At 47.2% G+C, this 27,684-nt stretch overlaps 1 protein-coding gene and 1 long non-coding RNA gene across 2 annotated transcripts in view; one reads left to right on the forward strand and one right to left on the reverse strand.

Annotated features, from left to right (window-relative positions):
* The window catches only part of LOC309328166 (mucin-3A-like), a 157,604-nt gene extending 131,159 nt beyond the window's left edge, over positions 1 to 26,445 (reverse strand). The window contains exons 1-11 of the mRNA XM_081838175.1: positions 26,248 to 26,445; positions 24,227 to 24,334; positions 21,623 to 21,741; positions 21,422 to 21,480; positions 19,278 to 19,438; positions 17,996 to 18,058; positions 15,423 to 15,585; positions 14,494 to 14,655; positions 11,733 to 11,830; positions 10,964 to 11,025; positions 7,887 to 8,886 (exon numbers count right to left, since the gene is read on the reverse strand). Of these exons, the coding sequence (XP_081694301.1) occupies positions 8,848 to 8,886; positions 10,964 to 11,025; positions 11,733 to 11,830; positions 14,494 to 14,655; positions 15,423 to 15,585; positions 17,996 to 18,058; positions 19,278 to 19,438; positions 21,422 to 21,480; positions 21,623 to 21,741; positions 24,227 to 24,242 (942 nt within the window). The 5' untranslated portion in view covers positions 24,243 to 24,334; positions 26,248 to 26,445 and the 3' untranslated portion in view covers positions 7,887 to 8,847. The remainder of the gene's footprint in view (positions 1 to 7,886; positions 8,887 to 10,963; positions 11,026 to 11,732; positions 11,831 to 14,493; positions 14,656 to 15,422; positions 15,586 to 17,995; positions 18,059 to 19,277; positions 19,439 to 21,421; positions 21,481 to 21,622; positions 21,742 to 24,226; positions 24,335 to 26,247) is intronic.
* A 25-nt stretch (positions 26,446 to 26,470) lies between these two features.
* LOC309328356 lies at positions 26,471 to 27,395 on the forward strand. The gene is made up of 3 exons (XR_014150811.1): positions 26,471 to 26,513; positions 27,093 to 27,137; positions 27,327 to 27,395. It is a non-coding gene; the product is annotated as an uncharacterized lncRNA (long non-coding RNA).
* Positions 27,396 to 27,684: the final 289 nt, after the last annotated feature.

A 27,684-nucleotide genomic window follows, 5' to 3' on the forward strand; every position in this document is an offset into this window, starting at 1 on the left:
AGGGGAAAAGGCAGGGTATTATTATTATTATTGATAATAATTGATCATCATAATAACTGTCATTAGCTATGGCAGCTTGCAAGTCTATGGAGCACAGTTTTTAAGAGGCGACTGGCGGCTGAATTTGGGTTTGGAAGTTGTCTTCAGAGCTTTAGGTTGGACCATTAGATTATCCATTCCCGCAACTGTGTGTATTTTGATGCGGATTGCACACACACAAACAAAATTATTGATAAGAAATACGCTGAAAAACAAAAATAAGCAACTCTTAGCAGTGCACACCTCTAAGTTTGTGAATATACTTAAGGTAGATATGTAAGGAGGCCCATTTATAATTATATTTTGGGGACGACTCATGTTCATATGTTGCTGCCTTGTTTTATACTTTATGCATGTCCCGTGACCACATTATATATATTTTTTTATATAAATATTTATTAGAGTTTTTGAATACAAATGCACAAATAATAAACAATCTTACTTATATCATAACATGGTTTCATCACTTCTTTGGACTCCCTCACGTCTCCCGCTCCCATTTACATCGTTAAAAGGTTTTTCCAAGCAAATTATCAACTTGTTTGCGATCTTATATCCACTCATTTAAATATAATCTAGCAATTCTCCAAAAAATTTATATTTTCTTTAATCTCACTTATCATCAAATTCAAATCTAATTTAGTGGTGGCCAATTTTTTATAATCTAGCATCCTTCTTAACATTCAACCAAATTACAATGTTTTTGTAAATACGTCTTAAATTTCTTCCAGTCTTCCTCAATCCTCTCTTCTCCCAGGTCTCGGATTCTGCCAGTCATCTCGGCCAGTTGCATATAGTCCATCAGCTGCATCTGCCACTCTTCCAGTGTGGGTAGATCTTGAGTTTTCCAGTTTTTAGCGATGAGTATCCTTGCTGCCGTTGTTGCATACATAAAAAATGTTCGGTCCTTCTTTAGCACCTTCTGGCCGACAATACCCAGAAGGAAGGCCTCTGGTTTCTTAGTGAAGGTATACTTAAATACCTTTTCCAGCTCATTATATATCATTTCCCAGAATGCCTTCACCTTAGGGCATGTCCACCAGAGGTGAAAGAATGTTCCTTCATTTTCTTTACATTTCCAACATTTATTATCAGACGAATGGTATATTTTGGCAAGTTTAACTGGGGTCCTGTACCATCTATATATCATTTTCATTACGTTTTCCTTCAGAGCATTACATGCGGTGAAGTTCAGCCCAGTGGTCCATAACCTTTCCCAGTCCTCAAACATAATGTTATGCCCAATGTCCTGTGCCCACTTTATCATAGCCGATTTAACCATTTCGTCTTGTGTATTCCATTTTAACAGCAAGTTATACATTCTAGATAGTACCTTAGTCTTTGGTTCTAACAATTCTGTTTCTAACTTCGATTTCTCCACCTGGAACCCTAACTTTTTGTCATTTTTAAAGACTTCTTTAATCTGAGCGTAATGTAACCAGTCTCGCACTTTATCCTTCATTTTCTCCAAACTCTGCAATTTCCAATTGTCTCCATCTTTTTCTAATATTTCCCAATATTTTGGCCATTTGGCCTCCATATTGGGTCTTTTTCGGGCCTTAGCTTCCAGAGGCGAAAGCCACCTCGGAGTCTTGTTTTCCAATAAGTCTTTGTATTTTGTCCAGACATTAAATACTGCTTTCCTAACAATATGGTTCTTAAAGGCCTTATTGATCTTAACCTTGTCGTACCATAAGTATGCATGCCAACCAAAAGCATTGTTAAAACCTTCCAAATCCAGTACGTCAGTGTCTTCGAGAAGTAGCCAGTCTTTTAGCCAGCAGAAAGCTGCGGCTTCATAGTACAACTTTAAGTCTGGCAGGGCAAAGCCCCCTCTTTCTTTCGCGTCAGTTAATATCTTAAACTTAATTCTGGGCTTTTTGCCCTGCCAGACAAATTTAGAAATATCTTTCTGCCACTTCCGGAAGCACTCCGTCTTGTCCACAATCTGTAATGTTTGAAACAAAAACAACAGTAATTGTGTTCTGTGTTAGGGTTGCCATATCTCCAAAAGTGTAAATCGGGACAGATTTATTTATTTATTTTGCCCGAAGTTGTTGAGTTGTTGTTTTAAGGGAACCTTTTTTTTTTTTAGTAAAAGCTACAATAATTTTTGAGCTTTGGAGCTATTTTAAGGCATTTTCAGTACTATTTATACCCCTGTTGCTGGTTTTCCAGGACATTTGCCCGATTTTCGAAGAATAATCCAGGACGTGCACAGGACAAATGAGAGATTATGCTTGTTATTGTCTTCAGTGGTCTGTGTTTGCCTGAGCTTGAGTCTGGACTAAGGAATCTGAGCTCCTGTGTTCTGATTCGATACATGATGTCCAATCACAGAACATTTCAGGATTTGGGCCTCTGCTATTGGCCCTTGAACTCTGAGTCGTGATTTGCAGCTTGGACGTTTAGACACCCAATCACGTTGGGAGTGGGAGTGGCCCAGGCTTTCAGGAATGTATATAAGCAGTTTCTTTGCCCCTGTTTCCCAGTTCTGTAGTTCAATAAAGGTTCTTGCTTTTCTCACTGTGTCTTGCCTCGTGGGAACCCACCTACACTTCAGTGCTGTTTATGTGGCCTGGCCGGTACATGCACTGTACATGAGGGAGAGGGAAATTAATCTCGTGTGCACTGAGGGTGTTTTTTGGGGGGGTATTTTTAAAGAAACTGTTCTTCTAGAATCCCTCTGGCTGAGTAACAGGAAGCCTCAGAGACATCAACCTCTGCCAAGAGACTAAGCAAGCAGCCCCTAATTATTATTTTTATTTTATTTTATTTTATTTTATTTTATTTTATTTTATTTTATTTTATTTTATTTTATTTTATTTTATTTTATTTTATTTTATTTTATTTTATTTATTTTATTTATTTTATTTTATTTTTTATACCCCACCCATCTGACCAGGTAGTCCACAATAAAAAGGATTTTATATACAGTGGTACCTCGGGTTACATACGCTTCAGGTTGCATACGCTTCAGGTTACAGACTCGGCTAACCCAGAAATAGTACCTCAGGTTAAGAACTTCGCTTCAGGATGTGAACAGAAATCGTGTTCTGGTGGTGTGGCGGCAGCAGGAGACCCCATTAGCTAAAGTGGTGCTTCAGGTTAAGAACAGTTTCAGGTTAAGAATGGACCTCCGGAACGAATTAAGTACCACTGTATAAAAAAACCAAAACAATCCTCATGCATTTACAAACCGGGAAAATAGTGCTCATAATCAGTAACTGCTACTACTATGACTGCTATTATTATTTTTAAAAGAATGAGGAAGCTGTATTTGAATCCAGCAATTAAATAGCTTTTTTCCAGAGTCAGGGCTGAGGACAGCTTGTTCTGGAAGGAAACAAGCAATTTCCCGAAGCAATTAATTCAGAGGCTGCCAGTGCAAAGAGCCTCAAGCAGGGACTGGTTTAGATAACATCCAACACACCCATAGGCTTTTTTTCTTTTCTTTTTAAAATAAAAGCACAAGCAAATTATTTACAACTGTTAACAAAAGTCAAAAGCTCTCCTGTCTTTCTGAAGAGGCTGCTTTGGTTGCTTGTTTCCTCCTCCCTACCATCAGCAGTGCCTCACCTCTCCAAAAAGTGATGCCAGTTAGTTTCAAGGCCCAATGCAAAGCGCTGCTTTTGACCTATAAATGGCCCAGGAGTGCAATACAGTGGTACCTCGGGTTACAGATGCTTCAGGTTACAGATGTTTCAAGTTACAGACTCCGTTATCCCAGAAATAGTACCTCGGGTTAAGAACTTTGCTTCAGGATGAGAACAGAAATTGTGCTCTGGCGGCGTGGCGGCAGCGGGAGTCCCCATTAGCTAAAGTGGTACCTCAGGTTAAGAACAGTTTCACATCAAGAACGGACCTCCAGAATGAATGAAGTTCTTAACCTGAGGTACCACTGTACCTCCAGGACTGCCTCTCTCCATAGGAACCTACCTGGCCCCTGAGATCATCACCTGAGGCTCTTCTTTATGTGCCTCCTCCATGAGACGTCCAGAGGGTGGCAATGCAATAAGGCACCTTTTCTGCAGTGGCTCCTTGTTTGTGCTGTCCCCAGCTGGTGCCTTCATTATAACACTTTTAGGTGCCAGGCAAAAACGGTCCTCTTCATCTAGGCCTTTGGATGAGTAACATCTGAAACTGTTTTAAATGTGTTTTAGGAGAGGGGATAATTGAATTGTTTTTGCTCTTTATTATTATGTGGTTTTTTGTTTTGTTTTGTTTCTTATATTGTCTTTTTATATATTGTGAACCACCCTGAGATCTACGGATGAAGGGTGGTATACAAAGTTAAATAACAACAACCACCAATACCAAGCTGAAGGTCTACCAGCCTTGTGTGTTGAGCATGCTGCTTTATGGAAGTGAGTCATGGGCAACTGTGGCCTAAACCACTGAGCCTCTTGGGGTTGCTGATCAGAAAGTTGGTGGTTCGAATCCCCGCAACGGGGTGAGCTCTGTCCCTGCCAGTGGCGTAGTGTGGGGGGTGCAGGGGGGCTGGCCGCACCGGGCACAACATCTCGGGGGGTGCGCGCTCGCCGCCTCCGGAGTCGGCGAAGAGCCTCGGGCGCAGGCTGTAGCAGAGCCCCATGTCTCGCGGAACCGACTAGCTGTGCGCGCGTCCGGGCTGAAGGCGTCCGGCAGGCAGCGGCTCTCAGCGCTCGCCGCGGTCCCCGTGTGTCAGGGCCGCGGAGGGCGCGCCAGGCAGCCCCTCCTCACAGCCCCGCCGCCGCTGCTGAAGCTGCTGGGCCATGTTGCATTTTCCTCGCCTCTCTGCCCTCCTCCTCCGGGCAAGCGGCGTCGTTTGGGCGGCAGCGCCAGCGGCAACTCGCCTCAGATCACCTGACACGGACCCGCCGCCGCCACCGCTGTGGCTACCTTACCGTAAATACCCCAGCCCAGGCAGCAGCAAGAAGAAGCTGGCAGCGGCAGCAGGCTAGGGGTTAGGGGCGCAAATTACTTGACTTGCTCTGGGTTAGGGGGCGCAAATTACTTGCCTTGCCCCGGGTGCTGACAACCCATGCTACGCCGCTGGTCCCTGCTCCTGCCAACCTAGCAATTCAAAAGCACACCAGTGCAAGTAGATAAATAGGTACCGCTCTGGCTGGAAGGTAAACGCCGTTTCCGTGCGCTCTGGTTTCCGTCACGGTGTCCTGTTGTGCCAGAAGTGGTTTAGTCCTGCTGACCACGTGACCCAGAAAGCTGTCTGTGGACAAAGGCTGGCTCCCTTGGCCTGAAAGCGAGATGGGTGCTGCAACCTGATATTCGCCTTTGACTAGACTTAACCGTCCAGGGATCCTTTACCTTTTTTACGCTTGCCAGGAGTACAAATGCACTGCGTCAGGAAGATTTTGGGCAGGACAGGATTCCAAACAAAGATGTGCTCTTCCAAGCCCACATTCCCAGTATGTTTGCACTTTTACCTCAGCAGCATTTGCACTGCCTTGGTCATGTGCGTGGAATGCAAGCTGCGAACACACTTCTAGTTTACAGGTTTTCTATCCTGGGGCAGCACAACCTATTTTTCTTTTGCCCCTTTTCTCAGCTCACCAAGCTCAAACCAGCACCAGATTTATGGTGGTGCGGGCGGTTCCCTCGTACAGGGCACCAAGCCGAGGGAGAGCAAAATAATAATAATTATAATAATTATAATAACACCTCTATTTATATGGGGTACCTACAGAGATCCATATTACCAAAGTCCACCCCTGCTCACACAACCCATTTTTGCACCAGTTCATTCACATTAAATCATGTATTAAAAAATTGCTCCCCTTTGCATGGTTCCCCTGGCAACCTGCACCCTCCCTTTAGCAGAGTTTGCAAAACACAAGGGACTTCCATCAACCTGTTCGTTGTCACCCTGATCTGTTTCATAGCTGTCAACGTTTCCCTTTTTTAAGGTGAATTTCCCTTATTCCGAATAGGATTCCTCGCAAGAAAAGGGAGAAGTTGAGAGCTATGATCTGTTTCCAAAATGTTTCCGGGACACTTGGTTATTGATCCAGCATTTGTTCTGATTTGCTTCCTGGGAGGTTACACGACATCGCGTCAAGCAGCTGTTACCCCACCGCTTCCAATGCATTCCCCCATCACTAAAAGTCCAGTTTGGGAAGGAAGCGTATTTGTTGTGTAAGTGCGCTAATCAGCTTCCGTTGTCTAACTCCAGTTTGCTGGTATGTGATTGGATCCACTCTCGACCCCCCGAAAATAGCAACAGTCTGGAAGTGCCCTTGATCATTAATGGGTGCTGCCACGAATAAAGTCAATGAAACACATTTGCAATCATTTAGATTTTAATCACTGCTCCACTACACGGAGCATTCGTAAAGTGCCAACAGTGTGCAGGTGATGTATAGGAACACAGACAAGACACTGGGATGCCTCGAATACCAGTTCATGTGTTCAGAAGCTGACCTGACACGATCTTCCCCTGGGACTGTGAAGCCTAAGAATTGAAAAATTGGAAAAGTGGTATAATAGCGACAAAAACAAATTATTGGAGTATTACAATATGTCCAAAACAATGGGAGAAATCGGAAGGATCTCAAAATAGAAGGTAGACAAGGACTGGAAGGTGTTTAAAGGATATTTGCAAATTCATATTGAAAAATCAGAACTCCTATTAGAATAAACAAGTTCCGTTGTAAATACTGAAATACCAAATAATATGGATAACAATGTATAACAGAAAATGAAGTAGAAAGTTGGTTTAATAGTGTGTGAAGGAAAGTAATAGAAATGGAAAGAAATTGCAGTTGAGTAGATTGGAAGTCTAACACGGGGTGGGGTGAGGGGTGAGGGACAGTGGTGGGAAAAGGATTGAATCAGGGTATGTTATGAATATTTTTAAGGACTGTATGAAATGTGTTGTGTATTGAGTCAAAGGATTTTATATCTGTATTATTATTGTCTGTATTTGCATTAGGGTAAAGTAACTGCCTTTTGGTTCCAGAGGGTACAGCTACTATTGGTTCATTTAAGCTGCTGTATTTGGATCCTCTGTCTTATTGGTTGCCTCCAAAAGGCAGGACTGTGATTGCCTGATATTGTTCCCTCCAAAATGTATCCTTTCTAGCTAGTTCCCTGTCCCTATAAATGTAGCTCTCCCCTCCTCAAGTTTCAGTCTTGTTGCGTTAATAAAGAAGCGTTACTAGAGAACTGTCTCCAGCATATTATGTCAAGAGAGCTGAAATCACAAACCCCACGTCACAACAAAATGTATGTTTGTTTGTATATCCGTAATATGTATGTATAAATGTATTAATGTTGAATTATTTCAATTAAGAAAGAAAGAAAGAATTAAACTAGGGGACTGCCTGTTTGGAGACATCCGCACACTGACATCTTCCTGCCTGGCCCTGCTGTGTTTGCTTTTTGTCATTGTGGTAAGTGGAGGCGTTGCTGATGTTGTTATATTTAATTCTATCCCACTTTTCCCCCTGAGAGGAGTTCAAGGTGGCTCACAGGTGGGATAATAATTTAAAAGCAAGCGGGTGGCGCTGTGGGTTAAACCACAGAGCCTAGGACTTGCCGATCAGAAGGTTGGCGGTTCGAATCCCCGCGACGGGGTGAGCTCCCGCTGCTTGGCCCCTGCTCCTGCCAACCTAGCAGTTCGAAAGCACGTCAAAGTGCAAGTAGATAAATGGGTACCGTTCCGGCGGGAAGGTAAACGGCGTTTCTGTGCGCTGCTCTGGTTCGCCAGAAGCAGCTTAGTCATGCTGGCCACATGACCCGGAAGCTGTCTGCGGATAAACGCCGGCTCCCTTGGCCAATAAAGCGAGATGAGCGCCGCAACCCCAGAGTCGGTCACGCCTGGACCTAATGGTCAGGGGTCCCTTTACCTTTAAACATGTTGGGCAGTGTGTATGGAGGTCCTGGGCTGCCCAGACGACAAGACCCCCCTCTCAGCCTCGCTGATACTGTCCAAAGGAAAGCAGAGCAAGACGTTTGGCATCAACTTGGCTGCAGGAGTTGCCAGAAGGAGGCGTACAAGGAGCCATCCAACTGTCTTAGGGACTCCAGGTTTGTACAGGCTTCACTCCTTAGCCTTTGCTTCTCCCTAGGATATCTCGCAAGGCAGTAGAGGTTTAGGATCAGTTTCTCCCTTCTCTTATATCGGCTACCTTCCCAGGTTGACAAGCCACATCTGCCCGCCACTTCCCTGTACAGTACGTGCAGAAACTGCCTTGTGGACCGTCGGATCCACTATCGATCTCGTCCGCTCAATCTGCTGGAGCCTGTCTTCACATGCAAGGGAAGGGTGTGTGTATGTTCTGTTAGAACATACAGATAATTACAATAAAAAACATCATTGTGTCAGCCGTTTCCTCACAAACAGTCCTTCCCAACAGCACGGTTGGAATAAGAAAGTCTTCATTAGCCAGTGGAAGGACAACAAGGAGAAAGCAAGTCTAAGTTCTGTATGGAGGGAGTTTCAAAGTCTAGGAGCAGTCATAAAACAACAACAACAACCAGTTTCCAATATCCCTATTCCCTGTTCTGTCTTCTGACTGACCAAGAGCACCTTTGTCTTGTCTGGATTAAGTTTCGTTTGTTCACCTTCCTCTAGTCTACTATTGATGACAGATTCTGCTCCAGAACTGAAACAAGCTTCCTTGGATTTAGGTGGAAAGGAGAAACAGAGCTGGGTGTCTTCATCATACTGACGATACCAAGCCCCAAAACTCTCTGCCAGGAAGGAATGTAGACAACTGTAATATAGTCTGGCTGTTAGCGTTGGGCTTTCAGGGTCCTTGATGTACGTAATTCAGTCGAATTTCCAGGATGTGTTCCAGTATGGGATCAACAGTTGGTCAATGTTGTTGGTTTTTGGAATTGCAACTGCAAAGAGAAAAGGTAAGATACTCTATGAGCTCCACAAAAGATTTGGGGTTCATTTGACACCCAAAGAAATCAGCAATTGCAAATGTGCACTTTAGATTTTGGTGAAATGTTATAAAGCCCTATAAAAGTAATGTATCTACAAAAATCTTTTTTAGATCTGATTAATCACCTTTCCTGTAGCTAGTTAACTAAGACTGGGTTACTGTTTGCATGTAAACTCCACAACAACATCACTCCTCTGATTTAAACAACAACAACAGCCTTAGTATCTAAAGAAGTGTGCATATACACGAAAGCTTATACCCAGAACCAACTTAGTTGGTCTCTAAGGTGCTACTGGACAATTTTTTAATTTATTTTGACAGCCTTAGTGGTGAGTGACAGCACTGTTGTCCAGATAAAGATGTTGGGAACTGTAGTCCAATAGCATGTGGAGATATCTGTTGGCTACCTCTGGCTCATACCATGCTGGAGAAGGGCATGACTGGTTGGCTGCAATCCTAAATAGGAACACTCTCTTTAGAGAGAGTGCAACGTTCTGTTGCAAGACCTGTTTGCCTTTATGCAAGTTATACAGTCGTACTTTGGATCTCAAATGCCTTGGTTCCCGAACAAATTGGCTCCCGAATGATCAAAACCCGGAAGTGAGTGTTCTGGTTTTCAAACGATTTTCAGAAGTTGAACGTCCAGCTTGGCTTCTGACTGAGAAGCTGCGCTTTTGTTTCTGAACACTTTGGAAGTTGAATGGACTTCTGGAACAGATTCCGTTCGACTTCCAAGTATTTTGGAGCTGTTCCAGTTCCAGTTTTCACTACTTGGTCTCTTTTGTTTTGGTTGGGGAGATCATAATGACTGCAGCTCCCCCCAGTGGCTTCAGTAGGTTACTGCCCTGTACTGATTCTGGGGCAATTTTCTAAAAGGGCCTTTGCATGTGTTCTTCAGTGTTCTTCAGACAAAGACGGATGGGGAAATGTGTGCAGGGAGACTGCAATAAAGTTTGCTGCTTTCACCTCTGAGTTCCTGAGGCTGCATATGCACGACACTGGTCTCATCCCAAAAGTAATAGCTCTTTGTAGATAGATCGTGCATTACCCCACAGTGTGGCCGTTTGAAACAGATGAAAACAGACCTAATCGGTCCCAGCAATGGGTGTGTACCTACACTTGCCACATGGGCGTAGGCAGGGGGGCAGCTGCCCCCCTCTAAATCTAATTGGCCAATTGCATCTGTTCTGCTCCCCCTAAAATAAAACCTGGCTACGCCCATGACCTGCCCAATGACATTTTGGGTGGGTGCCTTGCAATAGCATAATCACTGCTTCCTGCTTCATTTACCTGAGGCACGTGCAAAGGGGAGAAAACATGGATTACCAAAGCAAGGGGAAGGTTTTCCAATGTATATCAAGTGTGCTCACCCACCCTGGTGGGCAGCAGGCTCTGGAATCAAGCTATACAGATTCTAAGTTGAGGATCAGCACTAACAATTCTGGATTCAGGAAAATGACATTTTTGGTGTGTGCTACAAATGGGCTGGGACGTGGGTGGCACTGTGGGTTAAACCATAGAGCCTAGGACTTGCTGATCAGAAGGTCGGTGGTTTGAATCCCCGCAACAGGGTGAGCTCCCGTTGCTCGGTCCCTGCTCCTGCCAACCTAGCAGTTCGAAAGCACGCCAAAGTGCAAGTAGATAAATAGGTACCGCTCCAGTGGGAAGGTAAACGGCATTTCCGTGCGCTGCTCTGGTTTGCCAGAAGCGGCTTCGTCATGCTGGCCACATGACCCGGAAGCTGTACGCCGGCTCCCTCGGCCAATAAAGCGAGATGAGCACTGCAACCCCAGAGTCGGCCACGACTGGATCTAATGGTCTGGGGTCCCTTTACCTTTACTTTACAAATGGGCTTTTGTGTGAACAACGCCTGGTAATGATGAAGCTGCAAAGCTCATTCTGGCAGCTCCCACATGTTCCCTTGCAGGTCTCCATCTGCCTCCCCCTCCCTGATTTACCAGATCTGCATCAGTTGCTGGTCCCTGAGGATGAGAAGTGAGAAGCTTTGCAAGAGAGCTGGTTCTACTCACCTGTGTCGTCGTATCAACCAAGTCCAGAGAGACCTGGAAACTCCTGTTTTTGTCTTGGCTTTCTGAGGAGGAAAGGGTCACAGGACAGCCAAAATGAATGATTGGACTTAACAGAGAGCCTGTTTTCTCCATCGCAAAGCCTTCCTTGAGGGCATACCTTCCCGACTGCAGTTCTTTTCATTGCAGCCGAGTACTAAGACTCCTGTGTGCTTCAAAGAACAAGCTTGTGACCAAAGGGAAGGGAGGGCTGTTGCTGAGAGCAGCAATGGGATGTGGGGAGGGGGGAAAGCTACATACAAACCAAGAAAACACACACACACAAACACACCCCGATTTGCTTTTGGTCTACACAACCCTTGCAGCAGTGCCCTCCTCCTTGCTTTTTGCAAAGCAAGACATTTGCTTTCCTGGAAGCCATCAAAACTCCTGTGCCGGCCCTGGTCAGCCCTGTGCACAGATTGGCCCTTGACCCTGCCACTCAGTTGCTCTGTAAAGTCACACACACAGGGAGAGAGTTTGTGGAATGGCTGTAGTCTGCCTGGACGCCAGGAACCCTTCCATAATATGGCGGGGAGGGGGTACCTGCTTGTGGTTCCTCCACCAGAGACAGACGTATTCTGCACAGGTATAGATTCACGGCCTTGTTTTATCCCAGTGCAATATGTGGCACTGCTAAGAGGTCCCAAGCCTAAGCTTTGAAGAGCAATCCCTGGCCCATGGTCTTTGGCAACACACAGGCTACCTAATGTATGACATGAAGAGGCCTTACCTTCATTGGCAGCTTCTTCATTCATGATGGTCAGACCTCCTGAGGGTTTCCACTCTTCCTCATCTTCCTCATACCAGGCCTCAGCATCATCGGAGAAGCTGCAGGAACAACAACCAAGAGGTCATTACTAGGACCTGGAGGCAGACAGAAGGATGACAGCATTCAACATGTGCCAAGTACATTTTGCACCTAGCTATGGTTTTCCCAGTAGAGATGTATGGAAGTGAGAGCTGGACCATAAAGAAGGCTGATCGCCAAAGAATTGATGCTTTTGAATTATGGTGCTGGAGGAGACCCATGGACTGCAAGAAGATCAAACCTCTCCATTCTTAAGGAACTCAGCCCTGAGTGCTCACTGGAAGGACAGATCCTGAAGCTGAGGCTCCAATACTTTGGCCACCTCATGAGAAGAGAAGACTCCCTGGAAAAGATCCTGATTTTGGGGAAGATGGAGGGCAGAAGGAGAAGACAGAGGACGAGATGGTTGGACAGTGTTCTCAAAGCTACGAACATGAGTTTGACCGAACTGCGGGAGGCAGTGGAAGACAGGAGTGCCTGGCGTGCTCTGGTCCAGGGGGTCACGAAGAATCGGACATAACTAAATGACTAAACAACAACAAAACCAGCCATTTGCAACCAGGTGATGTCTCCACCACCTGGAGGTGCATGTCTGAGGATCCTCTCGACTGTTTTCACACACTAGCAACACATCCTGCGGAATTCTACCCGTTATATTTTATCTGCACACTCAGAACGAATTTCGGCAACCAAAAGGCCATATTGAGAAATAGGACTTTCGAGCTATCTGGCCCCAAAATGGCAACTAGGCATTCTGTTTTGGTGACTGTAACTCTGGTTTAAGGGGCTATTTGGCACGTAACTTATATATCTGAGTTTCTAACACCGCTCTTCCAGCGCAGGCTTCCCTCTCCCTTAGCTAGCTCTTTTGCTAGCTCTTATGGTTCATAAGGTGGGACGCAGGTGGCACTGTGGGTTAAACCACAGAGCCTAGGACTTGCCAATCAGAAGGTTGGCGGTTCGAATCCCTGCAACAGGGTGAGCTCCCGTTGCTCGGTCCCTGCTCCTGCCCACCTAGCAGTTCGAAAGCACCCCTAAGTGCAAGTAGATAAATAGGTACAACTTTATAGCGGGAAGGTAAACGGCGTTTTCGTGTGCTGCGCTGGTGCTGGCTCACCAGAGCAGCTTCGTCACGCTGGCCACGTGACCCGGAAGTGTCTCCGGACAGCGCTGGCCCCTGGCCTCTTAAGTGAGATGGGCGCACAACCCTAGAGTGGGACACAACTGGCCCATAACGGGCAGGGGTACCTTTACCTTTATGGTTCATAAGACTTATGCTTTCAGCTTATGGGGAAGAATATTCACCATCTATTACTCAGTCATCTAAGGACCTTGCTGTACTGGCTACCTTTGAACAGGTTGCATACCGATATCTCAGGCTTGTGTGTTCCAGTTCCACATTGGGCAAAAAGACTCCTGTATATTGTAGGGGGTTGGACTAGATGATCCTTGTGGTCCCTTTCAGCTCCTCAATTCTGTGATGGTGTTGTGTGGCTTGTTTGCTTTTGCGTGGCTATTCCTGCCCCCTCCCACAGATGGAGTAAATAAAGACACCGGACACCAGAATTTAGGTTAATGGGCGAAAAATGGCCATAACTTTATTGATTACAGGTAAGAGCGGTATTGGCTTTAGGCATTGGCCCTAACAGACTATCCGGTCTAACCGGGAAGGGTTAAATACCAGCAGGGGGAGCCCCCGAGATGCACATCCCTAGGCAATCCTAAGGGGTTACCGCTCGGGAGCATGCTTTAGGCCCTAGCCTCTGTAGGTTTCGGACAAGGCGACGCCCCTCGGAGTCCTTTAACAAACTACCCTTCAAGAATTGGAGGAGGTGATGGCGTTCCTCCCCTTGATCTCATTTGCATAACAATACCCCTGCCAATGCCTAACCGCCAAGACCAAGGAGTTGTGACGTTTTGCTACGAGGTAGGCGAAAAAACCAAGTGGCTTCAAAATTCCAGCCAATTTGCCAAATGGAAAAACTCCTACCAGGCCCCTTGCGACGACCAGCCGAAGCCCATAGCAAAGTCCGAATGCAAAACCTAAAGGGCGGGTGGGTGGGAAACCGCAGCTGCTGCAAAGGAGGAAAAGGGTCGAGCCAGGGCTGCCCCGACCTTAAGTGCCCCTTGGATGGCCCACCTCTGCCACCAGCCGATTGGCTGGCGCTGCAGGAGATGAATAGTAATGGGAATCCCTGGGTCCTGCGGGGCTGGCGCCAGCCCCGCAAGAGTGTAGGCGGGGGCATGAGCCTGCAACACCCCCTCCTAAGTTCGGGAGTGGCTTTGTCGGTGGTGGTATTATTTGTACGTCATTTATTTTCCTCTATTTCATTTTATACATCTATTCCCCTTCCTTTTTGTTGTTGTTTTGTTAAAAGTGAAAATAAAAAAAAAAAAATACGTAAAAAAAGGATTTTCACAAAAACCCCAGCTAAAATGCTCCTCTCACCCTTTGTTATCCGCTGCTAAGACATGGGGAAGAAAACATTCATTTTAGCAGGGGATTCCAATGCATAAAATCCCCTTCTAAAATGAAGGAAAGCCCCTTTGTTTTAGTAGCACCTTGAGAGATGCTTTGAAGTCCACGGTTTCAAAGCATGTTGCTCCCTGCTAAGAAGGACCAGAAATTTAGGTTATTCTCCTCCAGCCTGCATCTTACCCATGCACTTCTTGTGCTTCTTACCTGGAACGAGACTTCCTCCGTCTGGCTCTGAGGAGGAATATCACCAGGACGGTGCTGATCACTGCAAGGAGAGCCAGCCCAACCCCAAAGCCGACATCGCTCTTTCGGATCCGTGTTTGGCAGCGATTATCCGTGTACCAAAAGGACTCCACATCACTGCACCTATGGGAGAGATGTGCAAGTGGTTTTAAGGGAGCGCATTCCCCCTTCCCAAGGCCTTGCTGGGTGTTAGAATTCCTGCTCCGTGATTGCAGTCATGGGATTGTTTGTTGCACATGACAGTATATGTTTTGACTCCGCAGAGTGGGAAGTGACGGAGACAGGATGTTTGTGTTCCTGTGTTCCATGAAGTGGGACTATTGTCCTTTGTTCTTTCTCTTTGCTGTCTGATGCTAGAGAGAGAGGGAGCCATGTTGCAGTGCTCCGTGTGTGTTTATATGTAAATAAAGTAAATAGCCAAAATGCTGAGTTGCTGAGGTCTGTCACTCGCATGATGTGCAAACTCTGCGGAGTCCCTAAGTGTGCCGGTGTCAGTTGGCATCGGTTGCTGTGATGTTTGGGCTGAAGAAAGCTTTTGAAGCTCCCAAACGAATGACCAGGAGGGAAGGAACATACCAGTCGGGCATGTGTCTCTACCAGGGTCCAACTCAAGTGTAGGACGAGTGTATGGGAGAGATGTGCAAGTGGTTTTAGGGGAGAGCATTCCCCCTTCCCAAAACCTTGCCGGGCACCCCTCATGCAGCCACTGACTTATTTGCACCTCAGTCCACATCTAGATTTTCTTGCAGAGGGGAAGAAGAGGAACAGGGCTCTTTTAGGCTGTCACAGTTTTCAGCTGGGATTCTATCACGTACTGGCACAAATTCAGGTTTGCAATGGGATGCCCGGATCCAGGGATATTTCTGCTCCCCGCTCCTCTGTCCACTTACCTGCAATAAGGGCCTCTTTCAGATATGCTACATAAGCCATTGTTGCAGTTCATGGTGTTTTTGGTGTCCTTGGTGCAGTCGGAGATACAGCGCAGCGTGCCTGTGGAGTTATCGGGGTAATAGTAGTCTGCGTATCTGGGATCGATGTTTTTTCTGCAAGCGGCTGGGAAGGAGAAAGAAGAAGAGACCATTGTCACAAAAACCGCCAGGACCTTCATGAAGCCCTTAAGGCCATCACGGCTTGTGTGTCGAGGACCCCCAAGACAACCCTGAATAAGAACATGTTCACACATCATTTTTGTTTTGGTTTTTGGCATAATTTTGGCCACAACTTTATTGAGTTACAGTAAGTGAGTGGTTGCTTAGGCATTGGTTAGCGACTATCTGTTCCCACTTGGAGGTAGGAACAGAACTGACAACCACACCCGTGTGGAAGTCAGTAAGGTAAAGGTCCAGTCGTGACCGACTCTGGGGTTGCGGCGCTCATCTTGCTCTATAGGCCGAGGAGCTGGTGTACAGCTTCCGGGTCATGTGGCCAGCATGACTAAGCTGCTTCTGGCGAACCAGAGCAGCGCACGGAAACACCGTTTACCTTCCCACCGGAGTGGTACCTATTTATCTACTTGCACTTGACGTGCTTTCGAACTGCTAGGTTGGCAAGAGCTGGGACCGAGCAATGGGAGCTCACCCTATTGCAGGGATTCAAACTGCCGACCTTCTGATCGGCAAGTCCTAGGCTCTGTGGTTTAACCCACAGCACCTCCTGCGTCCCTGCAGAAGTCAGTAAGGGTAAGCAATTTTGGGGAGAGAAAAAGTTGGGTGCCAGCCTCACACCGTTCCCCAAATGCTCCCAGGGGCTCTTGCATGGCCCTAGTCCCTTGCGAGGGGTTCGGACAAGAGCATGGCGAGCCCCTGGATTCCTTTACTGGAATACCCTTGCAGCAGCAGCATTGAAGGGGCAGGCACAGCCAACCTCATCCCCTCCACCAACCAAAAAATTCACCAATGCCTAACCGCAACTTACAAGTTGTGGCGATTTGCTACGCAGTAGGCAAAACCCAAATGGCCCCAGGCAATCAGCCAAATGGTAAAAATTCCTACCAGGCCCCCGCTCCAAAGCAGACGACCCCATGACAGGCATAGCAAGGTCAGCGCAAACAAACCCTACATAAAGGGAGGGTTGGCGGGTAATCCAATGTGCGCAGCGAAAAGAAGAAGCCCACAGGGACCTATATAGCACCCCCATCAATCAAATTAAATTGCAACCATCAATTTTCCCCAGCAACATTGGAAGTGCCCGGTCAAATCCGTGGCCAACCAAACAAACCCGCCCAGCAACAGGGAATGTCATGGTTGCTCCCACCGCAACATGTGCTCTCCATGAAGGAGAACCCGCTTTCTCACTTTGTCAGGTAGAGTCCCAGATGCAAGCCTCTCCCCTCAAAGAAACCTCAAATCTTTCTCCACCTGTTCATTCGTTGCAGCGACCGCCCACCCACCCACCCACTAGAGCCAAGCACGGCTGCACTGCGCCCCCCTCCAATAAACCCAGCTCCACTTGCTCGCCCAGCTGCCTGCCCCTCCCATCCCCTTGGCCAGGACTGTCTGGGACCAAAGACACACTCAGGGAAGCGGAGGGGTCCCCTGCTGAAAAAGTTTGCTGACCCCTGGTTGAACAGATCAGTGTGGATTTAGCGATACTGATGCGGAATAGAATGTCCCTGTTTTCATCTGAGGAACGTTGGAGGGTGGTATGTACAGTGGTACCTCAGGTTAAGTACTTAATTTGTTCCGGAGGTCCGTACTTAACCCGAAACTGTTCTTAACCTGAAGCACCACTTTAGCTAATGGGGCCTCCTGCTGCTGCTGTGCCGCCGGAGCACAATTTCTGTTCTCATCCTGAAGCAAAGTTCTTAACCTGAAGCACTATTTCTGGCTTAGCGGAGTCTGTAACCTGAAGCATCTGTAACCCGAGGTACCACTGTACTGAGTTGAATAGGATCCAAAATGCAGCAGTCTGATTGGTCCTAGAATAATAGGATCCAAAATGCAGCAGTCTGATTGGTTCTAGAACAATAGGATTCAGAATGCAGCAGTCTGATTGGTCCTAGAACAATGCAGCAGTATGATTGGTCCGCAGAAGCCACCCAATCCAGCTCCAGGTGGAAGTAAATCCACAACCTGATTGGCCTACAGGAGAATCCCGGAATTAGCCAATCACGTGCAGCCCATTGTGTAAACAATGTATATAAAGCAGATATTTTGGGGGAACATTCATTTCTCCTCACCACTATGAGCTGAATAAAGAGCATGAAATCCACTCTCGACTCTGAGTATATTTCAGAGGGTATCTCTGCAAAACTATCCCGCCATGAAAGAGAAGAAAAGAGGCCTGGCAGTGCCAACTTGGTAACACCATGAGGCTGCCAGAAGAACAGGCAGGCAGCTCCCCTTGGGCGTAGAATGAGCAAGCATGCAGGAATAATTCCAGGCAGCTCACTGTTTTTGCTCTCATTGGACAGGCTGCGGGTGCATAAATAATCCCTTTGTCCCTCCCTAATTCTGGGACTCACCTTCAGCTGAAAAATTAGTGCTTGCGCTCAGAATAGGGTCCGGTGGAGCTGAAAAGCAAAATGCTGCGGAAAGAAAGAGATGGTTACATTGCATGATTTTACTTATTTCCTTTCTTATATATTTTTTCTGCACTTCTTCAAAATGCCCTGACAGTCTCTCTAAAGTTTCTCTAAAGAAGGTAATTCTATCATTTTAATAATAGATTAATAGAATTATACTGTACTATTTTATACTGGAAAAGTGTGGAGAGGTATACTGTATGTGGTAAAGTAATCTTGAACAGGTCAGGTGGATGGGGAATAATAATAACAATAATAATAATAATAATGGAATAATGGAATAATGGAATAATGGAATAATGGAATAATGGAATAATGGAATAATGGAATAATGGAATAATGGAATAATGGAATAATGGAATAGGTAAAGGCAAAGGGACCCCTGACAGTTAAGTCCAGTCGCAGACGACTCTGGGGTTGCGGCGCTCATCTCGCTTTACTGGCCGAGGGAGCCAACTTCTGGGTCATGTGGCCAGCATGACTAAGCTGCTTCTGGCGAACTAGAGCAGTGCACAGAAACGCCATTTACCTTCCCACCAGAGCAGTACCTATTTATCTACTTGCAATGCGTGCTTTCGAACTGCTAGGTTGGCAGGAGCAGGGACTGAAAAACGGGAGCTCACCCCATTGCGGGGATTCAAACCACTGACCTTCTGATCAGCAAGCCCTAGGCTCTATGGTTTAGACCACAGCACCCCCCGCGTCCCAGTAATGAAATAGGACGTCCCTATTTTCATTGGAGAAATGTTGGACGGTATGTGAAAGAAGCTCTTGTTAGAAATAGGTGGATGGAGTTGGAGGAAATCAGGCACACACATCTTGGCTCCCTGAAACATTTGATGAAGTAGAAGTTAGTCCAGGCTTCTTCAACCTTGGCCCTCCAGATGCTTTTGGCCTACAACTCCCATGATCCCTAGGTAGCAGGACCAGTGGTCAGGGATGATGGGAATTGTAGTCTCAAAACATCTGGAGGGCCGAGGTTGAGGAAGCCTGAGTTAGTCCATAACAGCTTATTATGCCATAATGATTTTTTTCAAGGTGCCACAACCCCTTTTCTTGTTTTTGCTGCAAGAAATCAATCTGACTCCTTCTCTAGATATGGCCTCCTATTTAGTGGAGGGACTCCCAGCCATGGAACCTTTTGAGTACCCTTCTCTAGCCAGGAGGACACAATAATATTGAAATATTATCTCCAACTGAAAGACTGTTGCCCAGAGCTTACATGAGTTCCCGGTATTGCATTCCTCCTGAGTGGAGTTGACGGCAGTCAGCTGCTTCCGCACGACCTCTGTCAAATTCTGGACAGTTTTGTCAATGATGTTCACATCGTTGTTTATTACAGCTTTAATGATGACTTCGTGGTCCACGATAATGCTGCCTTTCCTAACACAGTGATGAAAAAGGGCAATATCTCAACCACCATTTTGTTGTTGAAAAGAGCACGGCAGGGCATAGCTGTCAACTTACAGATTTGAAAATAAGGGAGGAGCAGCCTCAAAAATAAGGGATCGGCAGCCCAAATAAGGGATTTTGCTGTTGTAAAGAGTTACATACATTGGTAGGATTGACAGATGCTGTCAATCTGGCATGAGGCGGTTGCGGCGCGGCCGCGGCCGCTGAAGCGCCGCCCTTCTGTGTCCCTCCCCATCCCCTCCTCTTCCTCCTCTCTCAGGCTGCCTCCTCAGCTGCCACCACCGCTGCCGCCTCCGGGCTCGCGGGCGGCGTGGGCGAGAGTCTCTCTCCCCCCCCCTCTCGGGTGGGGAAGGGCCGATAGAACTCCTTGCACCAGGACGCCAGCGTGCGCTCTCTCGCGCGGTGGAGGACCCCGGGCCACTGCTTCCCTCCCAAGCCGGGCGAGCATGAAACCCAGGAAATTCAAGGGACATCATCAATAAGGGACAGCAGCGGGACACGGTGCTGGGATAAGGGAGTTTCCCGCCAAATAAGGGACGGTTGACAGCTATGCGGCAGGGGTGCACGTTGACGAGGAGAAAGCCAAAACTGGAAATTCACTTATGTCCTTATGAATGTGCAAAATCAGTGCTACGGGGGAAGCCTAAATCTTGTTCTATCAGCATGGTTGTATGCACACCATATACATTTAAAGGACATGTTTTCCTCCAAAGAATACTGAGAGCTGTAGTTTGTGAAGGGTGTTGGGAATTGCAGATCTCTGATAGATGCCCTCCAGTTCCCATGATTATTTGCAGAATGCAATGTGCTTTCAATGTATGGCGCACAAGCCAAATGCATAACAATGCATGGACAACAACAATGGGATATCAGCTCCACCCAATGCATGATGGATAACAGCAACAACCGGAAAAGATAGACAGAACATTTTACAAGGACAGGAAGAAACACCACGGACAGAATAATTGCCACACACAGGAACAACAAGGATATCGTTTGAGTCCCTCATTTGTAGTTTTATAAATCATTTAATGTGTCAGCATGAATGGAAGTTATTAATATTGCAGTTGTCGTATAAGGGATTGTTATTATGACTGGAATGTAATTGAAATTCATAAGATTTTGTAACGCAGAAATAAAGAAATAATCAAACCATCAATTCTAGCACGCGGGGGGACGGGACCTTATCTAAATTATATAATTTGGTATTTGAACGATTGGTATTAGTAATTGTATTATAAATTGGTATTGTTATAATGAGGCTATTACAGTGCGACCTCGGGTTAAGTACTTAATTCGTTCCGGAGGTCCGTTCTTAACCTGAAACTGTTCTTAACCTGAAGCACCACTTTAGCTAATGGGGCCTCCCACTGCCGCTGTGTCGCTGGAGCAAGATTTCTGTTCTCATCCTGAAGCAAAGTTCTTAACCCGAGGTACTATTTCTGGGTTAGCGGAGTCTGTAACCTGAAGTGTATGTAACCCGAGGTACCACTGTTTTGGATTGTAATTGAAAACTAACAAAAATTATTAATGACAACGACAAGGACGAGGACAAGGACGACGACGACAACAATAACAACAGCAACAACAATGCACGAATTGTCTCTGCTTGTGGAAACATTCTTGATTTGGAATCTAAATTGGGGATGTTTTCAAAAAATGGGCTACTCTTCAATCAATAGATGAACGTTAGTCATCCAGATAACAGGAGTACAGACAAGAGCAGCCTAAGATCTCCTAGGGAGAGATTTGGTGCCTGGGAATGATACGGAACAAGGGGGATTCTGGGAACAACAACCTCTTGGGTTTCCTTTGAGGAGAGAGGGACCTGGTAGGGTGGCAACAGGAAGCCAGGAGGACTCGTTCACTGGCTTCACCTTAGCCAAATCTGAAACATGAATAGCCCACTGGGCAATATGGCATCTCAAAGTGGTCTCTGCTTCAGGTACCTACCGCAGTTTTAAGATCACCACTCCTTGGTATCCAGAGACGCCCTGATAAACATTGTCCATCTAAATTGTGGAGAGGAAAAATACAGAATGTTTTAATAATCCAGGCTGGAGTCATTTAGAGAGGGAAGGTAAACAGAATGAAAGAGAACTCTATAACCAACGGAGCAAGGTGTTGAAGGATGAGCCAATGGTCCATTGTTACCTGCATCTTAAATTCCTCTTCCAAGCTCTTATATGCTTCTGACTCTTGGTTCTCAAGCTCTGGAACGAACTCCTTGTTGGTGATTTTCACTTGGACTTCAATTGTCACGGGCACACTTTCTAAAATGGAAGGAGATCGATCATCAGGCGATTGGAACATGTCCCCTCTGAGGAACTGCTAAAATGCTGGCGGTGTTTTAGTTAAGGGGGAACCCCACCCCACTAAGAAGGACACGAATAAGAAAAAAACCGTATAAAATGTATGATGTGGAGAAACAGAAGTTTTTCTTCCCGTCTCCTAACACTAGAACTCAACATGGGTTGCAATGGGGCAGGGCAAATGTCTAAATGGCAGATTAGTAATAGTTAGTTATGGCTATTAGTTATACTTTAATTGACCCCTTCCTGGTTCAGATTTGGCTGATCCTCAGTCTAGGACAGGCATAGGCAAACTCCGGCCCTCCAGATGTTTGGGACTACAATTCCTATCATCCCTAGCTAACAGGACTAGTGGTCAGAGATGATGGGAATTGTAGTCCCAAACATCTGGACGCCGGAGTTTGCCTATGCCTGGTCTAGGAACATCTGCCTCTGCCAGGAAAAAGTCTGTATTTGCAGAAGCCTTGCCCGGTTTTATAGGCATTGGTTCTGATTATGCTGGAGGGATTGCCCCCACCCCACAGCTGTTATTTACACCCCAAAGATGCCATAAGCATGACCTACAGGGGCAAAGAGCAGCTGGGGTGTGAATCTACTGCAGGGCTCCAATCCAGATTTAGAGTGGAATCCAGATCAAAGGTGTAAGGAATTCCGCTTTCCTTCGAAATAAAAATGGTCAGCATAAGCCTTTTTTAAAAAAGCGTCTTTAATACAACGTGGCGTTTTGCCCAAAGTTCAAAGGCTCCCTTGCGATTCCTGATAGCTGTTGCTAATGGCTCTATTCCAAGAGCAAATTAGAAGAGGAGAAATCGCATCCTTGCCAAGATTAGATATGATTTTCTCTATTTATAACTTTGTCCGTGGGATTTGTTGTACTCTGAGTGCTCTTTTAAGAGCTCAAAAGTGCCATATAAATGTCTAATCTCATTTATATCATACTGAGGTCCAGTGCCGAGGGCCTTCTGGTGGTTCCCTCGTTGTGAGAAGCCAAGTTGCAGGGAACCAGGCAGAGGGCCTTCTCAGTAGTGGCGCCCTCCCTGCGGAACGCCCTCCCACCAGATGTCAAAGAGAAAAATAACTACCAAACTTTTAGAAGACATCTGAAGGCAGCCCTGTTTAGGGAAGCTTTTAATGTTTAATAGACTATTGTACTTTAATATTCTGTTGGAAGCTGCCCAGAGTGGCTGGGGAAACCCAGCCAGATGGGCAGGGTATAAATAATAAATTATTATTATTATTATTATTATTATTATTATCATCATCATCATCATCATCATCATCATCATCATCATATTTATACATACAAATGTTTGAGAGCTGTCAGAAAACCCCTCACAGAGCTACAATTTCCAGCACCCGGAACAAACTACAATTCCCTGGATTCTTTGTGGGGAAGCTATGGCCGCTGTAGTGGTTAAGAGTGCTTTAAACATGCGGCTTAAAGCCCCCAACTGTGGTCCCCACCCCAAATGTTTCTGCTTTACCCCCCCCAACCCCCCTAGATGTCTTTTAAAGAGAAGATAGCTGAATAACTTAATTTAATAATTAATTTAATAACTTAATAATAAGTAGTAGTAGTTGTTGTTGTTAATACATCATTTTGTACATTTTGCGGTACCGTATTTTTGCCCCATAGGACGCACTGGCCCATAGGATGCACCAAGTTTTTTGGGGGGGAAATAAAGAAAAAAAAATTATTTCCCCCCCAGGCGCTTGTGGGGCCGGCAGCGGGGAGAAGCGCTCTTCTCCCCGCCGCCCGCCTGCAGATATGGTCCGGGGACAGCGGGAGGACGCGCTGTGCCTCCCCGCTGTCCCCGGAGCTTGCGGGGCAGGCGGCGGGGAGAAGCACGCGTCTCCCCGCCGTCAGCCTCCAAACCACATCGGGAGACAGCGGGATGGCGGCGTTCCGCCTCCCCGCTGTCCCCCAACCTTGTGGGGCTGGCGCTGTGGCTCTCCTGAAGCCTGGAGAGTGAGAGGGGTCGGTGTGCACCGACCCCTCTTGCTCTCCAGGCTTCAGCGAAAGCCTGCATTCGCCCCATATGACGCACACACATTTCCCCTTCATTTTTGGAGGGGAAAAAGTGCGTCCTATAGGGCGAAATATACAGTAATTTTATGCATTGTGACTTGCTGTTACTTTTATGGTTTGTAGTTTAATTATTCTTCATTGCAGTGGATAAGTCTGAAGGGTTTATTATTTGCCGATACTTAATTTTACTGCTTACTGTTAGATTCTAACGGATTATTGAATATCACTTTATTTGATATAGGTTGTTTATTTTTAAGTTATTGTGACTTTTTTTTGTATTGGATCAGACTGTTATTATTATTGATGTTTGATGATACCCTAGTCTTTCCCATCTTACATTCGACGCAAAAGGGGGATTGGAGTGTACTTGGTCTGCTCTGCAGGAATAGGGGTCAGGTTGCTCTCGGTTCTACTTACCCACTTCAAAAGGCATGTCTTGAACTGGGAACTCACACTTTGGCCCATAGAAATTGCTAAGGCACAAACATTTGATGCCATCATGTGTTCCCCCATTTTCACACGATTCTGGAAGAGAGAAGGTTTCCCCCACAAAATGTGGTTAGCAGCAATCTAATGTACAGGTATATAGAGAAAACCACAGAGGGAAAGTGAAATTCTTCTTGACACTCAAGTAACGTTTCACAATTCCTCAGAGCTGAAAATTTTATCTCAGCCGAGGATGCCATGAAACACTTGCTACTCTTTTAAGGTGCCACAGGTTGAAGAAGAGTGGAGCGGGAAGGGAAGGTAAAGGTAAAGGGACCCCTGACCATTAGGTCCAGTCGTGGCCGACTCTGGGGTTGCGGCGCTCATCTTGCTTTATATGGCCAGCATGACTAAGCTGCTTCTGGCGAACCAGAGCAGCGCACGGAAACGCCGTTTACCTTCCCACCGGAGCGGTACCTATTTATCTACTTGCACTTTGACGTGCTTTCGAACTGCTAGGTTGGCAGGAGCAGGGACCGAGCAACGGGAGCTCACCCCATTGATGGGATTCGAACCGCCGACCTTCTGATCAGCAAGTCCTAGGCTCTGTGGTTTAACCCACAACGCCACCTGCAAAGCAGCTTCCAAAATACACTTAAATAACAAATGTATTAAGTTCATCTGAAAGGTTTTAGAAGTGCCCTGTCTAATCCAGCTTTGGGCCATGTTGGCAGGCATGGCACCAAGGCCCTCATTCCTGTTAATTTTGGAAGTTGGTGAGCGTTGTTGCAGGGAAATCAACACTGACCTTCCCTTGTCCACATTGTCCACATTGAATGTCCCTTGTCCACATTGAACATGTACAACCCCTTTGCAGCCAGTTGCCAAAAATCACTCTCTAAAATGTTCAAACCACTATGGCCAAACTCCAATTTGATGCCATTATCCGCTGAAGTGGCAAACTTCCTTTGCCTTCTGTGGTAAAAGGTAAAAAGGTAAAGGACCCCTGGATGGTTAAGTCCAGTCAAAGGCGACTATGGGGTTGTGGCGCTCATTTCGCTTTGAGGCCAAGGGAGCCGGGGTTTGTCCACAGACAGCTTTCCGGGTCATGTGGCCAGCAGGACTAAACTGTTTCTGGCACAACAGGACACCATGACGTAAACCAGAGCGCACGGAAACGCCGTTTACCTTCCAGCCAGAGTGGTACCTATTTATCTACTTGCACTGGTGTGCTTTCGAACTGCTAGGTTGGCAAGAGCTGGGACAGGGCAACGGGAGCTCACCCCGTCTCAAGGATTCGAACTGCTGACCTTATGATCGGCAAGCCCTAGAGGGTCAGTGGCTTAGACCACAGCAAGGCAAGAAAGAGAAGGAGATGCAAGCCAATGAAAATGGATAGCCATGGGAGGGGGAACTGAGGTAACCAGTGCTTTTTTTCTTTAAAAAATGTTTAGAGGTACTCTCATTTTGACTCAAGAAATTCACGATTTCAGTGGTTCAAATCGGGGGGAAATAAATACAGAAAATGGACAAAAGGACAAAGATTCATAAAATGTTTAGGGGTATGCATACCCCTGCATATCCCCAGAAAAAAAGCACTGGAAGTAACTGGTTAGGAAGCTGGTCTTCATGGTATTCTTGTGCCACAAGGCATCTTCCTGAGCCAAAACATACCTGTAGGAAGGTATCAGCACCTCACCAGAAACCTTGCAGAAGCTTCCCAGAGAAAAGGAAGGCTTCTCTGGGGCAAGGAGAACCAGAAATCTGATAATGACTAAAACTCAGGGAACTCGGAAATTCCAGAAACCACCAGGTTAAAGTCAAAGGTTCCCCGTGCAGATGAAATGGAAGGGCTACAGAACTCTGAAACCTGAATCTGGGGTTAGGCCTTACATGAAAAAAATGCCTCAAGGAAAAGGAAGCAGCTAAATTTCTTATTTGTTTCCAGTTTCCCACACAGCTTTATAGAAGCCATTGAAAACAGATTCAGAAAAATAAAACCAAACAATCACCTGTAGTGGTCTGTCTAGTAGTGGTAGTGGTGGTTGAAGTTGTAACTGGTGGCGTGGCGGAGCTTGTAGTGGTAAGCGATGTGGTGGTGGTGGTGGTGGCGGGTGTGGTGGTAGTCGTGGCCAGCGAGATGGTGGTGGTGGTTGTGGTTGTGGTGGTAGTTGTTGCCGGTGAGGTGGTGGTTGTGGGTTTGGTGGTAGTGGTGGTAGTCGTGACCGGTGAGGTGGTGGTTGTGGGAGTGGTGGTAGTTGTGGCTGGCAAGGCGGAGGTTGTGGGAGTGGTGGTAGTTGTGGCCGGCGAGGCGGAGGTTGTGGGAGTGGTGGTAGTTGTGGCCGGCGAGGCGGAGGTTGTCGGAGTGGTGGTAATTGTGGCCGGCGAGGCGGAGGTTGTGGGAGTGGTGGTAGTTGTGGCCGGCGAGCCGGAGGTTGTGGGAGTGGTGGTAGTTGTGGCCGGCGAGCCGGAGGTTGTGGGAGTGGTGGTAGTTGTGGCCGGCGAGGTTGTTGTTGTGGGAGTGGTGGTAGTCGTGGCCGGCGAGGCGGAGGTTGTGGGTCTGGTGGTAGTTGTGGCCGGCGGGGCGGAGGTTGTGGGAGTGGTGGTAGTTGTGGCCGGCGAGGCGGAGGTTGTGGGAGTGGTGGTAGTTGTGGCCGGCGAGGCGGAGGTTGTGGGAGTGGTGGTAGTTGTGGCCGGCGAGGCGGAGGTTGTGGGAGTGGTGGTAGTTGTGGCCGGCGAGGCGGAGGTTGTGGGAGTGGTGGTAGTTGTGGCCGGCGAGGCGGAGGTTGTGGGAGTGGTGGTAGTTGTGGCCGGCGAGGCGGAGGTTGTGGGAGTGGTGGTAGTTGTGGCCGGCGAGGCGGAGGTTGTGGGTGTGGTGGTAGTTGTGGCCGGCGAGGCGGAGGTTGTGGGAGTGGTGGTAGTTGTGGCCGGCGAGGCGGAGGTTGTGGGAGTGGTGGTAGTTGTGGCCGGCGAGGCGGAGGTTGTGGGTGGGGTGGTAGTTGTGGCCGGCGAGGCGGAGGTTGTGGGTGTGGTGGTAGTTGTGGCCGGCGAGGCGGAGGTTGTGGGAGTGGTGGTAGTTGTGGCCGGCGAGGCGGAGGTTGTGGGTGTGGTGGTAGTTGTGGCCGGCGAGGTTGTTGTTGTGGGAGTGGTGGTAGTCGTGAACAGCGAGGTGGTGGTAATGGGAGTGGTGGTAGTTGTGGCCGGCGAGGCGGTTGTTGTGGGAGTGGTTGTAGTCGTGGCTGGCGAGGCGGTGTTGGTGGTTGTGCGAGTGGCGGTAGTCGTGGCTAGCGAATCAGTGGTGGTGGTTGTGGGTGTGGCGGTAGTCGTGACCAGCGAGTCAGTGATGGTGGTGGGAGTGGCGGTAGTCGTGACTGGCGAGTCAGTGGTGGTTGTGGCCAGCGAGGTGGTAGTTGTGGCCGGCGAGGTGGTAGTTGTGGGTGTGGTAGTAG

The sequence above is a fragment of the Podarcis erhardii genome (genome assembly GCF_964252035.2).
Source record: "Podarcis erhardii genome assembly, chromosome: 13".
Lineage (NCBI taxonomy): Eukaryota > Metazoa > Chordata > Lepidosauria > Squamata > Lacertidae > Podarcis > Podarcis erhardii.